Consider the following 18,603-nt stretch of genomic DNA (forward strand, 5'->3'; position numbering starts at 1 on the left):
ATTGCTAGACAGCACAACCAATTTTGTGATACGCGTGATAGTTTTCCTCCAATATCTTTGGAAGAAGGAAGAAGGCCATCTCAATTGGAGAGGATGTTTCCATCCATGACGAGAGAGGGATACTTGAAGGTGAGGTGCAAGAGAGCGGCAAACCCATGGATGATGGGTCATTTTATCCACTTCCACCTCTTTTTGACTAGAGAGAGGATATCGTCCCTCTTTCGAGTGGCATCCAAGATACCACTGCAAGGTTAAAAAAAGAACACACACACACACACACACAAAATCCGTGGCCACCTGACCAACCTCCCGTGGCCCTTGGGCAAGGGATCCATTTGCTCTTTTAAGTCACCTAACACACCCTGTCTAGAGTGTCTGGTGTGAAGATATGCTAGGGTTTGCACTAAGGAAACATAGCATGTACGACCAAGATTGAAACACAAAGACTCGGACATAGACAAGCAAAACTCAAACCCTAAACACAAAACGCAAAACGAAAACTCTCAAAACTCAAACACAGAGACCAACACTGAGAGAAAAAACTCTAAAGTGAATGACTGTTGTAAATGAATGTAAGAGTGTACAAAATGCCCAAGGGCAAAGCAATGCAATGTCGGAGAGTGACGTCCACCGGAGATCGATCCTGCTGGACAGCAAAAACGTAGGTATTGCAGCAGTGGCCTGGTGGGAGAGATGGTGTAACCAACCTTCCTTCTATGGATGGGTGGTAAATCCTTGATTACAACTTAATTACAGCAGCAAACAATAAATGCAAATCTAAAAATACAAATTTACCTACTAATCTTAGACAATGCACACCCGATTGACCCCAAATTTGGTGCCCCTTTCGGTATTTCTTTAGCTTTATTGAAAAAGAAGTTGATTTACAATGGGATTCTCCTGATCCCCTCCGCACTCCAAACTCCCCTCGCTATCCAAAGTGACCAGCAAGTCTTCAATCTGATTTGCCCCTTGATCCCCTTGACCCACTTCATAAACAATGGAAATCCCCCAAATTCAATGGCTGGCTAGTCCTCCACCTAAATTTAGCTGAAATTCACCTTCAGCCCTATAAAATTCAAGTCTTCGAGCTTCCAATTTCTAGCACCTTCCCGAGGCTACTGCTAAACCCTAATTTTTGCTGTAAATTAGGGCTTACAGCAGAGACATTTGCAATTTCTCAACCTCCAAGGGTCCAAATGCTGAGATCTTCAAAGCAAGGCTGTAAAATAGCTGGGATATGAGAGAGAAAATTCAGAGTTTTGTCGCGAAGAATGACTGAAAATCAGTCAAACGCAGCTGTTGCCCTGCCACAACAGCATGTAGATGCAAAGAAGTGAAGAAAATCAGTCATTTACTGCTGCTACCCTGTATCAACAGCCTGTAGATGCTGTCACCTACTGTTGATTGGTCTTCAACTGCCCCTGGCTGCCTCAGAAGGTCCATCAATGGCTGCAAATCAGACCAGCAACATCTCCTCCCTCTCTCTTACAAGCTGAATACTAAAAACGCCTCTCTCCAACCTCTAAAGACGTTTTTTAGTCTTGCATGGGCATTTTTGACAAGTGACAACCTTCCCAAATGGTTTTTTCAATATTATCCATAATTAAATATTCATTTTAATGAAATAGACTGCTGAACACAAGACAAAAAGGAAAAAAGAACACTGCAAAAGAAGACAACTCAGAAGAATGCTCGGGAAATGGAATTCATATACCCAAGATGTGAGACAGTCCAAAACCAATGTGAGTCATTGGCTGTGAAGGCATTGGCACCAACTCCTCTCTCTAGCAAGAACCTATGCATGACAGATAAATAAATGTGGAGGAGGAGGCAGACTAACTAATATAGGTAGAAAAAAGGTGTCATGAAAATGGCACGTCAGCCAACATTAAATGCTCGCCGACTAGCTACCAATACACATCAAATCAAGCAAAATAAAATGCTTAAATAATCTAGGAAATAAATTCATGCCCTAGCCCACTGAATCACATGCACACTCAACCATGAACTGACATATGTGCTCACACCCTCTCTCAAATCATGGGTGATCTGATACAATACAATATACAATGATAAGGTTCCATCGTAGTATATACAACAAAGACCACCAAAGTAGAACCATGGATACCCAAGCAATGGGTGCACAAGCCACCACCAAGGTGCCTCAAAGAGAACCTAATGCCCACATCAATCGTACCAACTCCTAAAAATAGAAAAGAATCAAAGCAACTCGCAATGTCTATCAACAATGTCTCGCAATAGCATACAAGACCATCCTGGCAAAAATGCCTCTAAACATGTGACCATGGATTGCACGCGACTTCTTCCTGTCACCCTCTTTGAAGCAACAAGAGCCTCAACAAAACTTGAATAATGGGACGGAAGCCTGCCCTATAGATGCAAAGATACCCCATGCTTGAGCAGCATGGAGGACATATGGGTAAAGCTCACAGGTGTCAAGAATGTCTACACCCTTAAAGCATTGGCCATTCCATACATCAAACTCTGGGGGGAGCTTTGTACAGTACCATCCCCACAAGATGTAACTTATCATCAATAGAAAGTGCATAAAGGAGCCATCTGGAGAGAATAGGAAGAGGATAGGGGGTAGAAAGTGGACAGAGAGAGAAGACACCCAAACCAACAACAAAGACTGCACAAAATGAGACTTCACACATGGTGAAAACCAAAATCTAATCAGAAGATGAGGGAGATTGCTGCAAGAGGTTAAAAATACAGCTAGAAAAAGCCCCAAACAGTAAAAATGGCTTGTAAAAACAATCACCCAACCACAATTAGGGTCAGAAAACCAAAAAACGCAAGCTAATGGAGCAATAAATGCAGCAAACTGACGATGACAAGCAAAGAAATTGTCACATGCTGAAAACGCAGGCTCCTGGGCACAAAATGCAAGAGATCATAGACAAACTAAAATCAACCAGCTCAATAGGTCGGTAAGAAAGATCTGCAATCAGGGGGGGGAAGAGCAGTAGGAACATGGATCCTGCAATCTAATACCATGTCAAAAGGGGATGCAACAATGGAAGCGTATACATATGCTGAAATAAATTGTTGAATACAAGACAAAAAGACAAGAACACTGCAAAAGAAGACAACTCAAAAGAATGCTTGGGAAATGGAATCCATATACCAAGACAGGACAATACAAAACAATGTGAGTCACTAGTTGTGAAGGCACTAGCACCGGTTCCTCTCTCTAGCAAGGACCTATGAGTGACAGAAGAATAAATGTCGAGGAGAAGGTAGAGTTACTAGTATAAGCAAAAAAAGTGTCATGAAAATGATAGGTCGGCCAGTATTAAATGCTAGTTAACTAGCTGCAATAAATGCCAATACACATCAAGTCAAGCAAAATAAAATACCTAAATAATCTAGGAAATAAACTAGTGCCCTAGCCCACTGAATCACATGCACAAACTCAACCATGAACTAACATATTTGCTAACAAGTCTTGGGTGAAAGTCGAGGAGCAATTTTCCCAATTTGTTTGTTGGTTGTTAGTACAACAAGGGGCTTTTGGATTAGCCAAGGAGATTGTGGAATCTTGGCTTGTATTTAATCCATTAGCAATTGAAGTTAAAGAAATACCAAAGGGGTGCTAGTTTTGGGGCCAATAGGGTGTTCACTGTCCAAAGATTATTAAGGTAAAGTGTGCAATTCACTTTATGCTTATTTATTGATTGCTGTAATTAAGTGCTTAATCAAGTATTACCACCCTATCCGAGAAGGAAGGATGGTTTTAGCTGCTCACTAGCATCTCTCAAATGGGTTAAAGACATGGCTCACCCATTTCCAACTAGAGTTTTCTAGAGTAATCCATTCAAGACCTTCCACTTCTCTTAACCTAGGGTAGCCTCCCATTAGATCGGGCTTTCATTTGGAGAGGGCATCTTCTTCCTTAACTATCTGTTGGGTATTTGACTCACGCCTTACTTACGCCTACGCTCATATGGGAGTGTCGGTGATCAGTAGGACACTAGGGCACTTTTTACTCTCGGTAGGAGAGGTTTTTTCCCCCAGACTTATGGTCTTATTGTTATATGTACTTATGTGCTTATGTTACACACATTTGGACACTTAGTGTGTGTCGGGTGTGAACACCCCCTACAACCCTAAGGTTAAAGGGTTGTACTTTGTACTTTTAGAATACACTCATTCAGTCTATTCTCTTGGGTGTCGTGCTTCAACTCTGTCTCTCACTCTCACACTGTCTACTGAATCCCAGCTGTACCTCAATCCGCTGCTCTCACATTTGGTATCAGAGCTCAGCTCTGAACTCAGCTTCTGCCTGCAGAGTGCAAGTCTGCAATCTGCAGCCCACACCAGTCCTACTCCAGGCCGCCGACACACAGCTCCACGCAACGTGTCTCCAGCGCACAGGGTCTGACGTTGCCTGACGTCAAACCTTGTCAGACGTCACGTCAACACAGGTACAGCCCGTCGTCAGTCCTGTCAGCAGTCAGGCGCTGTTCCTCAGCGCTGCCTCAGCACAGGTACAGCCCGTCGTCAGTCCTGTCAGCAGTCAGGCGCTGTTCCTCAGCGCTGCCTGACTCCTCCCACAGCTTGCGACTGTCCGAAGCTCCCATCAGACAGTCCGCCCGTCAACAAAACCCCTTGCGACTGTCTGCAGCTCCACTGTCTGCCCGTCAACGGACCTTCCACGTCATACAGTCTGCCCGTCAACGGACCTGCCACACGACTGTCCTGCGCCGCCAGACTGCCCGCCGTTTTGAAATCTCCACGTCAGCTCTGCTCGTGACTCTTCGCCCGCCTGTCTGACCAGCATACGCCAGTTTGCTCCACGTCAGGTAAAATTTTAAACAAAATTTTTTAATTTCAGCCCAGAACACAGTTCTGAACGAGGAGGTTCACACGCGGCAAGCACAGCACAGGTGTGAGATAAATTTCATGCAAATTTCTGGACTGGATCGTCAGAAATTTTGGGGCTTTTGTGTATTTTGAGGACAGTTGCATTTGAACTGCTGATACAGTCACAGAAAGACTGTTTTTTGACAGAAATTTTGGCAAAAATTTTGGGGATTCTGAGATAACAGTGATGCAGTGCACTGTTTGCACCTTGGGAAGCGTGCATTAAAAGACGGTTTTCTGACAGAGTACACCCTTGCACATTAATTGCAGAAACGTATTTGCTGCAATTTCTGGAAATTTGCAGATTTCCAGTTCATACTGATTTGACATTGCTCATTTTGTCTTTGGAAATTTGTCATCATAGCAAATCAGGGAGGTGATGTTTTTACGTATGTATCCAAGGAAGACAGACTGGACGGAAACAACTATTCCCTTTGGTCATTCATGATGAAGAATGTATTAGTGGCCAAGAATTTATGGGATTATATCAGTGGAGAGGAAACTCGACCGGGAGTTGTAGCTCCCGCTACTCCTCCTCCCCATGGCGCACGTGGACAACGGGGACCTCAGCCCGCTCCACCTCAGCCACTTCCTCCAAGAACTGCAGCTCAAAAAGCTTGGGATACCCGTGATGCACAGGCCTTGTCGCTGATTGCTCTGGCAGTTCAGCGGTCCATCATACCTCATATCCGTTCGGCATCTTCTTCACGAGATGCATGGTTGACTTTGGAGCATATGTTTGCAGGAAAGAATGAGACTTGGATCTCTTTCTTGAAAAAAGAGTTGGAAACTCTGAAGATGCATGAAGGTGATTCTATGCAGGATCACTTAAACAAGATTCAGGACTTGAGGGAGCAGCTCATGAATGTAGATGAGTATTTTTCGGATGCACAGTTGATATCCACCACCTTGAATTCCTTACCTCCTTCGTACTTGTCTTTTCATACTGCATTGAACCTCACCATGAGGATTGCTGAGCACCCACTCACTTTTGTTCAGCTGGTTAGCTTGCTTCTAGAGGAGGAGCAAACACAGAAAAATAGTGGTGTGGATGCTATAGTCTCTGAGCAGGCTTTTGTGGCAAGACAGAAAGGCAAGAACAGCAAGGTGAAAAATGCTCCACAGAGTTCTGGCACTTCGGGCACATCGCAGAATCAGTCACAAGGGGGGACGCAAGCAAAGAAAGGAAAATGTCATTATTGTAAGAAGCCCGGCCACTATATCACTGAGTGCAGAAAGCGCATTGCCAAAGAGAAGAAGGAGTCAGGAATGTCTGTTTCTACTACTCCTTCCACTGCTAGTGAGTCCGCGTCCTTTGTTGTGGACAGGGACTATTGTTTTTACACTTGCAGTTATGACATCTCTTGGGCCGATAGAGCACTTAGCTCTACAGAGGATGCTGACACTTGGTTCTTTGACAGTGGTGCTTCTAGACATATTACATCTCGCAGAGATTTGTTTGCTTCAATTAGTGCACCTCCCGTTGGGAAATCGGTACAGTGTGCCAATAATGCATCATACCCTGTTCGTGGTATTGGGGAGATTCAGCTCACAGCCATTGATGGCTCTATTCTCCGCCTGCAGGATGCTTTGTTTGTGCCTGGAATAAAAAAGAATTTGCTTTCTATTTCTTCTTTGGCACGTTGTGGTATGCAGGTCACCTTTGATGATGACCGTTGCATGGTTCGAGAAAAAGAATGCATGACTTTGGTCTTGACAGGATCTTTGTGTCATGGTTTATATGAGTTGGATGCTCTTTCAGTAGATCAGTCAGCATACTTGACATCCACTCTTACTCCTGCTATGATACAGGCGGAGTTATGGCATGCTCGTTTAGGGCATGTAAACTTTGGCAGCTTGATGCTTTTGCAGCGTACTCAGATGCTGGATGGCTTACCTCTCTTGGAGAGACCTCCTGAGCACTTATGCGAGGGATGCATTTTGGGGAAAATGCATCGGTTCTCATTTCCTCGTGATGTTGCTTTCAGAGCAACAACCAAATTACAGTTGGTGCATTCAGATGTTTGTGGGCCTATGCAGACCATGTCGTTGGGTGGTTGTTATTATTTTGTGACATTCATTGATGACTTCACACGTTTTTGCTGGGTCTACTGTTTGAAAAAGAAGTCAGAAGTGTATGATGCATTTTTGGCTTTCAGTGCACTTGTTGAAAACCAATCTGAATGCAAAATTAAGACTCTCCGTTCGGACCGAGGGGGGGAATACATGTCCTCTATACTGAATTCTTTTTTGCAGCAGAAGGGCATAGTCCATCAATATACTACAGCTTATACTCCACAGCAGAATGGGGTAGCAGAGAGGAAAAATCGGTCACTCATGGAGATGGCCAGATGTATGCTGAAGGCAAAGAGCTTGCCTCATAGTTTTTGGATGGAAGCAGTCATGTGTGCTTGCCATATTTTGAACAGATGCCCTACCAAAGCCTTGAAGACCATCACACCATTTGAGGCTTGGAACAGCCGTAAACCTTCTGTTGGTCACTTTCGTACCTTTGGGTGTCTTGCCTATGCCATATTCCACAGGTACTTAGAAGAAAATTGGACAACAAGGCTGTTAAGTGCATTTTTATGGGATATAGTAATGAGAGCAAAGGCTACAGACTCTATGATCCCGTTACGAAGAAGGTTTTTGTCAGCAGGGATGTTGTTTTTGATGAAAAATCAGAATTATCCTTGGCTGGTTTGGACACATATCCGGCTGCCCGTGATGTTTTTGAAGGGCTGCTGCCCATTACTTTTGATGATTCAGCTGGAGGTTCACAAAATGAACCTAATGTTCAGCCAGCTGCTCCTATGGAAAGTGCAGAAATTCAGCCATTGGCTGATCAGAATATTCAGCATCATGCTGAAACAGAAATTCAGCAAGAGCTTGCACACAGCCAGGATGCTAGACAGCTACCTAGATGGTATTTGCAGACTATGCAAGATAGTCCTTTGGATGCACCCATGGCTGGTCGTACTAGAAGGCAAACTCGCTTGCATGATTCAGCACATACCATGGAGTTTATTATGGCAGCAAGTACTTTTGATAATGAAGAGCCTGAATGTTATGAGGATGCACAACACAGTATGCATTGGATGGGAGCTATGCAAGCTGAATTAGATTCTATTACTAAGAATCAAACTTGGGATTTGGTGTCCTTGCCATTTGGGAAGAAAGCCATTGGAACGAAATGGGTCTACAAATTGAAAAGAAAAGCAGATGGATCCATTGATAAATACAAGGCACGGCTGGTAGCTAAAGGCTACGCACAGAAAAAGGGCATTGATTATGAGGAGACATTTGCTCCTACTTCCCGTATGACGACCATCAGGTCTATGATTGCTTTGGCTGCACATTATGGTTGGATAGTACATCAGCTAGATATCAAGACTGCATTTTTACATGGGGAACTTCAGGAGGAAGTTTATGTACAACAGCCCATTGGTTTTGCAGTTGAAGGCTCAGAACATTTGGTATGCAAGCTTAAAAAGGCACTATATGGTTTGAAACAAGCTCCTAGAGCTTGGTATGAAAAAATAGATGCTTTCTTGCTTGGTCAGGGGTTTCTAAACAGCTCATCTGAGTCTACCCTTTACGTACGTAAAGAAGGGGGATCTATGCTGATTTTATGTCTTTATGTTGATGACCTTCTACTCACTGGAACACATGCTGATCAGATTTCAGCATTCAAACAAAATTTGCAGCAAACTTTTGACATGTCTGACTTGGGAGTTTTGCATTACTACTTGGGCATCCAGCTCATACATAATACTCGAGGTATTGGGTTATCACAGTCAAGGTATATTGGGCAGCTTCTTGAGAAGTTTGGCTTACAGGATTGCAAGCCAGTTTGTACTCCCATGGAACCTGGACTGAAACTGTCATTACATGATGACAGTGATTTGTTTGATATACATACATATGCTCCTGCAGTTGGATGTCTTATCTATCTATGCAATACTAGGCCGGACATACAGTTTGCAGTTTCAGCTTTGAGCAGGTATATGCATCAGCCACGTATGTCACATTGGCAAGCTGTCAAGCGTGTTTTTCGCTACTTGCAGGGTACTCGTTCTCTTGGGTTGCTTTATGCCAAAGGGGGACCACTGCAGTTACATGCTTACAGTGATTCTGATTGGGCTGGTGATTATGATACACATCACTCCACTAGTGGCAATTGTTTCTTTCTTGGCTCTTCTTGCATTTCTTGGCTTAGCAAGAAACAATCCACTGTTGCCACATCGTCATATGAAGCTGAATACAAGGCAGCTTTCAGTACCACAGTTGAATGCGTATGGCTTAGACGTTTGCTAGCTGATTTGGATGTATCTGTTACTGAGCCTACTCCATTGTTCACCGACAGTCAGAGTGCCATTGCAGTGGCACGGAACCCAGTGTTTCATGCTCGCACGAAACACATTGAGATTCACTATCACTTTGTCAGAGAGAGGCTACATGCAGGTGATATCAGCCTTGTCTATTGTCCTACCACCAGTAATGTGGCAGACATCTTCACCAAAGCTCTTCCTCGTGACAAATTTGAAGCATTTCGAGATGCTTTAAATTTGATATCCTTTAGTGGCGGATGATCCTTGTACTCTTGATCACTCTTCACTCCAGGGGGGTTTGTTGGGTATTTGACTCACACCTTACTTACGCCTACGCTCATATGGGAGTGTCGGTGATCAATAGGACACTGGGGCACTTTTTACTCTCGGTAGGAGAGGTTTTTTCCCCCAGACTTATGGTCTTATTGTTATATGTACTTATGTGCTTATGTTACACACATTTGGGCACTTAGTGTGTGTCGGGTGTGAACACCCCCTACAACCCTAAGGTTAAAGGGTTGTACTTTGTACTTTCAGAATACACTCATTCAGTCTATTCTCTTGGGTGTCGTGCTTCAACTTTGTCTCTCACTCTCACACTGTCTACTGAATCCCAGCTGTACCTCGATCCACTGCTCTCACACTATCATTCTTCATCAATGAAATTCAACAGCAATGGCACTCCTCTTGCTACCCTTAGATACATTCCATCTCCTTTGGCCTTTTGCTACATCGAGGATCTAAGACAGGCTGATAACAACCATGTGTGGCTTGTATCGTCATCTCCTATCTATGAGCCTCAATCTAAGTTAAATGAGGACATTAGGAGCTATGACATTGTGATTATCCATCATTTTAGGTGTTTTAGACACTTCTAGTGGAGGCAATACCAGTGCATTAAGTTTTGATACAATGACCATTTTGGCCAACCAAGTGGGTTGACCTAGGCACCCACATTTTGTGGCCTAGCCAGTTTGTATGCTAGTTGTGGCCTTAGTCTGCATATATAGATAGCCTCCCCCTCACTTATTCATCCATCGGATCACCCAGCCCTCCTCGTTCTTCTCTCATCCCCCTACTTTTATCTAGCATCCACATTGACACTCAGTGTTATGTGTTGGGGATAACCATTGCAGCCTTGTATCGTTAAATTATCAATCTGTTTGTTCCTTCTCTCTCCCATTTCATTCTATCTCCTCTATTCGTTCCATGCTCACTTTTCTTTCTGTTGCGCACTCTCATAGATAGTGAAACTTCCCATCACATGACTCACCGGTGTGATTGGCTTTAGGATATCTATTCTTAGGAGGGTACCATCACCATGCGTGACATATTATTCGTGTTTATCTGTCATGTGGACACCATATCAATTTTACCCAATCATCCATCTTTATGTTCTATAACAGAAGAGATCATCCATATTCTGAATTCAAGCTTCCACACCTCTCAATTTGTAGTCCACCTTCAAGTTTTATATCTAAGGTCCTCTATGTTCTAGATTTGGACTTCCACACCTCTCAATCTGTGGCCTTATCATCTTGGTGCTATGGTTAATTACATTGATCAAGCCGTCTTCGTAGAGGATGCACCTCCGGACTCTTTGGACGGGTTGTCAAGAGCATGAGGGGCTTTATCGGCTCCATTCCCTTCTTTTGTACTAGGCACTCCTCATCTCACCATTGCCTCACCCATCAAGCACAAATTTCTACTATTGAGCCACTTAAATTAGGATTTGCACTAATCATAAATTAGAGTGCATTAATTCCTATTCAATTCTACTTAGAACAACTCCAAAAAGCATTTATTGCTTATTACCAAAAAATGAATGGCTTCATTTTTTAACAGTAGGCCAATGCTCTACGATCCTCTATAAATAGAGCTAGTTGTGTGCATCCCTTCATCCCTAATCATTCATTCACTCCAAATCTTCAGTCAGCAGTCCACAGGCCACACTACTGCTCACACCCATCCGGAGCTGTTGCTGGCCATCGTTCAGCTATTGCAATCATCATGACCAATTGCTGCCTACTTGAAGGACATTGCTATCAGTGGAGAGTGCTGCCAACTGCCACCTAGGCGGTCGCCAACCTTCTGGAGCAATCACCTTCTATTTGCCATTAACCACGACCTGCCTAGGCTGTGCTTTCAGCTGCTGCCAACTTCTGTTTGCAGCAAGATTGCCACCCAAGCATTGCCATCATCTGCTGGACCCGTATGGCCTGCTGACATCATCATGAACCTTGCTAGTGCTGCATTTTCAACCGTCTACCCTGCATTTTGCTGCTGCCTAGCCTTTTGACTGCTGGCTAATTGTGGAGGACTGACATATTGCTCCCTCTACTACCATTGACATGATCATATCAGCCTGGTGGATTGTTGCTGCTGCTTTTTGGGATCCACCACAAGTACAGCACTCTTAAAGCTGTTCTTGACATCTCCAACACCACTCCCAGCTCACCTCATCCCTACTCCCCAACACACAGAGGTTTGAGGCCCCTTGTATCATATTCATAATTCAGCATATGAGCGTTCTTCATTCATTCATCCATTTGAGCTCTTTGCATCTTGAGTTCACTCCATGTTTGTCGTACACATTGCATTCCTCTATCTGTGTTCAAGCTTCTTTTACACCTACCCATCCCCCGCTACCTCCTCTAGTGGTTCCCTCAAATCCCCTATTCCATTCAAGGGGGGATACTAACATCACTGATGTGACTGTGGATTCTCAAGCCCTTATATTAATTTTAGAGGGGAATTCCCAAGATCCTGAAGAGCTTTTTCAGGGATGCACATCTTTGTAGGGCCTTTACCTATGCAGTGCTAGTTCTCCACTCCCATTAGCATCTTCTTCCTAGCCCTACCACTAGGTTTGCATCTAGAAAGGGGGTCGAACTACTAGGCTAGTTATCCTCATGAACAGACATCATTAACATTCACAAGTTTTGATCTTCCTTAAGATTGTCTGCTTCTCGCATCTTCAGCTACACCCAACGTTTGAGACAGGGTGTTAGCAAATATGTTATTTAATACCTTGGCCTGTATATCTCCTACTTGTGACCCTCAAGGACATTGGGAGCTTTGTCACTGTTATAATCTGCCAGTCTATCTTGTGGCAGCTTCCCCATCACAAGCACGTTAGGTGGAGACAAGGGTTTCTAGGCCCTGATCGTTAGCATTTCAAGTTTTAGCAAAGTGGGCAGCCTAGGCAGCTCTTCTCTCGTAGGTAGCCAGTCTTGTCATGGCACCAGTTTTTTGTTAGTCAGATCAGCCTGTGTCTTACCCATTGCCTATAACAGCAGCCATGCACATGCCTTCACAGCACATTCATCCAGCCTACATTTTTCCTATTCATCCTCGGTCAGATTCACATCTTCTGCTATCAGTCTGGCACCCTCACTGACCTGGCATCCACATGTGCAGGGGCCAACTGTTCACAGCCTTGAGTTGCATTCACATCACAGTGTTTTCCTTCTGTTCATTTTGTGTTTCATCTGCCTTCTCTTCTCTCCATGTTTTCTGTTGCATGCTCTCACAGATACTAGAGAGAAGCTGGCCAACTTCCCCCAACAGATTCCAAACTGCAGTACAATTACCATTGCATGTGGCATCCTACCATATAATCATCCATCCCTTTGCACTTTATATTGAGGTGATCTAAAACTTCAAAAGACTATATGAATACATGTTGTTTACATGGCCAAGCTCCAAAGTGGTTAAACTTTCAACGCACTAGCTTTGTTTGGAGGACTCGAAGATCTATACACCAAAAAGAGAGAACGCCAGATTATTTGGAAAAACTTTTGTTGAGAAAACATAATAAATACTTCCTTGCATCTGGTGTAATACAATCGGCATTGCCCAGAGCCAGTTTATGCTTTGAGGATCTAATGGTAAATTTTTCCACTTGCACAGTCTTTGTGCTCTAATCGTTTACTTGAAATGCTGAGCTGGAGTTTTAAATTTCCACAGTAAGCACAAAGTGTCTGGCTTGCCATTGTCTATCATCCTCAAAAGTTGTGACAAAGCACTGAGCACCATGCAATAAGACTAGTATGATTATAAGAACAGTCCCGATGCAAAAGGCAAACAGAACCAATAAATAAACTCAGCAATGTAAAAATAGGAAGAGAATAAATGAGAGACAAACAAGTCCTTAGAAAGCAAAGGCAAGCAGAACCTGCACAGAAAGCGATTAATTAAAACGCCAAGTTAAGTAAGACATTCTGTGATAATTTTCCAACAAAATCAACAAAAATTTTCTCGAATAAAATGCAGAATTAAAATGGCCTCTAAATCATTAAGTGTAGGTGCTTCACCTCCATAACTTTATCCAAAGCAAGGCGCTGAACAAGGGAAGAATGCATCTGCAACGCTCGATTCGTGAGCTTAGGATCATGATTGAACCCCTGCACCAACCAAAAGGAGTGGTAAAGCTGAATCTCCATGTCATTGATAATTAGGACATTTAATGTGAGCAATTTTACACATGATCGAACCCTATCATGCTTGCTTCAAAGTGCAGATTGTTTGATCCCGTTACTCACTATCTGATATCATGTAACCTAAGCCCTATCTGTTGCTGAAGGACGTGCTGCATACCTGTTGAGGATCGATCGAAAGACTGTCGATCAATCTGAAGATGTTGCCATCGGCACACTGCAAATGTTTCATGGCCACCACAGAGGGATGAGCAAAGGGAGATGATGCTAAACGCCACAGGCCGCGAAACTACTGCTGATGATGATGGTGAAGAAATCGAAAACGGGCCTCTCCATGGACCGAAAGGCGGTAGCCTGATGAGATCGCAGCCTCCTCTCGATACCACGACTGTGATTATGCTAATGCCAAGCTATGATCCTTGTGATAATGATTGAGAGTATGGAGGATTAAGAGTGGTTTGGGAGCATTAAGAAATATTAAAACACCTTAGCAAGGCCGTAGAAAACGATTCGTTCCATTTTCTTTCTTCTGTATATGTGTTAAATATTGATATTAATATTAACGATAATTCGAAATTTAATTTCCAATTATTTTCTAGGCGGTTTAGGGGACGAAGTGTTCTTTTTTGCTTTTTAGATAGGATATATTGTTATCATAAATTTCATTGATCCATTTTCGATAGAATAAGGGTGCACTTGAGGGATGCCCCAATTTAATTCTACGGCCTTTCAACACACATAAGCCTAACGAAAAAGAAAGTGAACCAAGAGATAACATGGAGAGAGGAGCATGAAAATTGAATAGTGACCTTTAAAGTCATGTGGAATAAATACTATTCGTGCTTTGCGCTAAGACCTGTGCAATTGCGAGTAGTCAAGACTCTGGTAAAGTAATGGTGTTTGCCCTCTCACTCACTTTCTCTCTCTTCCCATTCACACCTTCCCCATTAACTACACCCTGAACTTTAAATTTACTTTTCTTAAATTGTTATAATATTCATGCTAAACACTTGCAAGTGTGGGTGATAGGGTATGTATCAAGCAACAATGTATTTTTCATCATCACTCTATATAGCAACTCGCACAAAGTGCATCTATCATATGGTGCTCTCTCTCTCTCTCTCTCTCTCTCTCTCTCTCTCTCTCTCTCTCTCTCTCTCTCTCTCTCTCTCTCTCTCTCTCTCTCTCTCTCTCTCTCTCTCTCTCTCTCTCTCTCTCTCTCAGCATTCAATTGCATATGCATGTTGCCCAATCCAAATAAAGGTGAGGTTGAAGTAGATATGATGTTACTGGACTCATAGTAACAAATACACCCTAGGCATTGCTAAAGCCTCCCTCTACAAATAGACTTGAGCTCTTGTGAATCTCTACATTGACCATATAAAGCCCTAACATGGAGTGCTAGTAAAACAATAATGGGATACATAATATATGAAATGCAAAAACCTTGAGCACATACATCATTGTTTCCATGGATCTTCAAGGTCAAAATCTTCATATCTTTTGAAAACATTTGCATAAAAAACCATCAATGCACTTGAACCTATGTCCTCCATCTCATGCAAAAATGTTTGTAGAAGTGATGATCAACCCATTCCATCTAATGATGATTTGGAAACAAAAGTCTAGCATGTACCATCCTCTCTTTTACTTGTCACAAGGAATAAAGAGGAAGCTAATCTTTCATGATTACATCGATGATTGGTATGGCTTCCTACATATTTTCTCATTTTCTTTTCGATTTGTTGGATCTAAACCACCATCAACACTGGTGCCACCTTACTTGTTGGTACCTCTTTTTTTTATGCTTCTTTTTTCTCTTAGTATTCTAGTAAAGTAGCAACCAACACACACACACACACACACATTATAATCAAGTTTGTGATGAGTAGAGAGAGAAAGAGTGGTCTTACTATTCAGAGGTGCTACTTCAATTCACATCTATGCCATTGTTTTCAAAATTAATCAGTTTGGATATGCTAGTTATTTCAAGAATTACTATCATAGGATGATGGACTATTAATTATTCGACCTCATTTTTCAATTAGGATACTATTATCTCACATGCATAAGTATATACTCACGAAAGGGCTACCTATGTGTATTAAGGTTTGTACTACATGCACTCTTGTGCATATACGTATGACACAATCTATATTTGACTTAATGAGTACTAGTTTTATATGATTTTATATCTTCTATAGTGTTGCTGCCTGTTTTGATTTGTTATGTTGCCTTATGCTCATACTACCAACAATTGATGCCCTCTCTATCCTCCTCGTGCACTCCACAAACTAGGTCTTGCACTCGATTTGCTCCACCTTCTCTACATCCTTGCCAAACTAAGTGGTCAAAGCTCCAAAAATAATAGAAGTGTGTCCAAACATCCCGTCACATTGAGTGCATGTTGCCCAACACCCAATGATTTGGAATATCTTAGGATCAAGAAGATAATTCGAATAGAAAAGAGGATCCCAAAGGATGAAGCTAAGTTTAAGGACTACCTTTTATACTACCAACACAAGTTGTGCATTCCCAATATTTGGGAATTTAAGAAGACAATCCTATGGGAGGCACATGATAGTCTCGTAGCCAGACATCATGGCTACACTTTCGTACATGATTCAATGCTTTAAGTTGTCAAAGAGTGAAAGTATAAAGAATCAAGCTAGTTTGCAAATTATACCCTCTGAGTATTCCCCAAATGAAATGGGAATATATCAGTATGGATTTTGTGGTTGGCCTACCCACAGTCCAAGGAGGATATGATTCTATTTTAGTAATCTGGATATGTTGATTAAGGTAGCGCGTATCATTCCCATCAAAACTACCTTTAAGACATTCGATATAGCAAGGCTATTTGTCAAGGATATCTTCAAGCTACATAGATTGCAAAGAGAATCAATAATGATCAAGATACCCTATTCACTTATTATTGTTTTCTCTTACAAGCCATTAGTACTTATTTGTGCTTCAATACAACCTAGTATCCACAAATTGTTCGGTGTTTAAATAGAAAGGGTCAACTAAGTTTTTGAAGACATTTTGAGAGCCTATTACAATAGAGAGCCAAGACAATGGATTGAATACCTTCCCTTGGTTAAATTTCCTTACAATGGCTCCTATCAATAGAGTATTAGAATGACCCCCTTGTAAACCCCTTAGCTTTTCTAATCCAACCTTAAGAGTATTGGAGGGCATGCAAGAGCAAGTCAAAACCATTTGTCAAGACAGAAAGGCAACTAAAGATCAACAAAAGGCATATGTGGCGAATCAAATTTTCAAAGAAGGGGATATGGTCTTCCTAAGGGTCTAACCCAAAAAGAGTTTACTACCTCTTGGGAAGTTTAACAAACTTAGTGGGAGATACCATGAACCTTATAAGATCACAAAATGTATTGGTAAACATGCCTATAAGCTAGCCCTACCTCCTCACCTAAAGATTCAAAATGTATTTCATATAATCTTGTTAACATCTTATATTCCCAAACTAGATCATGTCCTTTATTACAATCAAATTGTAATGCCAACCCAAGGGCTCCTTAAGGTTCAACCAATAAGAATTCTTGAAGTTAGAGAAAAACTCTTGAGGAATTGCACGCTATAGAAACATCTATTCCAATGGTAAGATTTCCCAGAAGATCATGCAACTTAGATTGAGAAATCTCTCCTCTAGAAATATCACCCTGAGATTCTCTTGAGTTGAGGACATCTTCATTTCTCTAGGGGGAAGAGAATGTAATGTACCTACTCCTTCAATTTGAAATGTCTTCCCCATGCTGCTTTAAAAAGAAGGGTAGTTAAAACCTTATACATTTACACGAAGGTGAATCTCACATGAACCCACACTATTCACATATACCTGAGATATTCTAGACAAAAACAAATGTTTTTTATTGTCGGACATGCACTTCTTATGTGTGCAAATGAAGTCTAAACGAATTGTGTAGGTTAGTAACCAAGTTAGTCATGTTTTAGGTTAGTATCCATGTGACTTAGTTAGAGAATTAAGTTTGTCACATTAGTAACAATAGTTATTAATTTAGAAAAAGAAGAAAAAATGATAATTCGAAATTAGTAAGGGGGGATGGGCCCCTAAGAGAGCTAACAACCTCGCGGTATCATGGGGGCCTCCCACCCCTCACCACCCTATCTAGACCCCCCCTCTCATGTTTCAAATGGCTTGCCCCTTAGTCGATGCTCCCTCCTACATGTTATCTTCATCTTGTGTAGATCTCCTTTGTCATCACGGTTCCCTTCCCCCCCTTTAACTACTACTCCTCGTTCGAATCCTTCTCACTCTCTCCTACTATTTCTCCTCCTCCTTGTGTAGTAGGCCATAGTGGCTCTCTCCTTCTCCACCACCTTATCAACCATCACCATCCCGGCCTCCCCTAGCCACTTGGCAAGAAGGCTGACCTCTACTTTAGCACAATGACCCTCCTTTCACAAGCCCATTATACATCCCCCTCAAATACACTCAAGCTTATCCTCCAGCCCCAAACCCCACCCCGAGAGGGGGGGTGTTTAGTAAAAGAGATAAAGAGTCCTCCACCCCGCTTACTATGTCTATTAAAAATATTTTCCCACTAACCTATACCCCCTCCCCCCGAAAAACTCACCTTAAGAGGGGGGGGGGGGGGGGGGATTTTAGTAAAAGAGATAAAGAGAGAATTTTAGACATTGAGAGAGAGGAGCTTTATAAAAGCATATTTGATAAATTATATTTTTGTGATGGCCAAGGAAAAACTAGGCTAGTGATCACCTCAATATTGTTCTTGATGTGCATCTCGCATTCGTTTGCAGAGAAGGGTTCCGCTACTTTGACACATCTTTGTGGTGCCATCAAAACAAAAGGAGGAGGGAGGGTGAAAGCTTAAAAAGAAGGATAGAAGGTGGAAATTTAGTGTGATGAGTCCGCGACCCGAAACCTTATAGAT

At 42.3% G+C, this 18,603-nt stretch overlaps 1 protein-coding gene across 3 annotated transcripts in view; it reads right to left on the reverse strand.

Annotated features, from left to right (window-relative positions):
* Window positions 1-14,160, reverse strand: part of ASG2 (transducin family protein / WD-40 repeat family protein) — a 96,038-nt gene extending 81,878 nt beyond the window's left edge. For 2 of the 3 annotated variants that reach the window (XR_015688605.1, XM_087666430.1), the window contains exons 1-2: window positions 13,824-14,160; window positions 13,541-13,630 (exon numbers count right to left, since the gene is read on the reverse strand). Coding sequence is in view for 2 of the 3 variants with exons in the window: in XM_087666430.1 (XP_087522556.1) it covers window positions 13,541-13,630; window positions 13,824-13,895 (162 nt within the window). In the remaining variant the exon portion in view is untranslated. The remainder of the gene's footprint in view (window positions 1-13,540; window positions 13,631-13,823) is intronic. The other variant, XM_087666429.1, reaches the window with a different exon arrangement.
* Window positions 14,161-18,603: the final 4,443 nt, after the last annotated feature.

Source organism: Lygodium microphyllum, chromosome 25 (genome assembly GCF_053477565.2).
Source record: "Lygodium microphyllum isolate KBCC chromosome 25, Lygodium_microphyllum_v1.1.10, whole genome shotgun sequence".
NCBI lineage: Eukaryota > Viridiplantae > Streptophyta > Polypodiopsida > Schizaeales > Lygodiaceae > Lygodium > Lygodium microphyllum.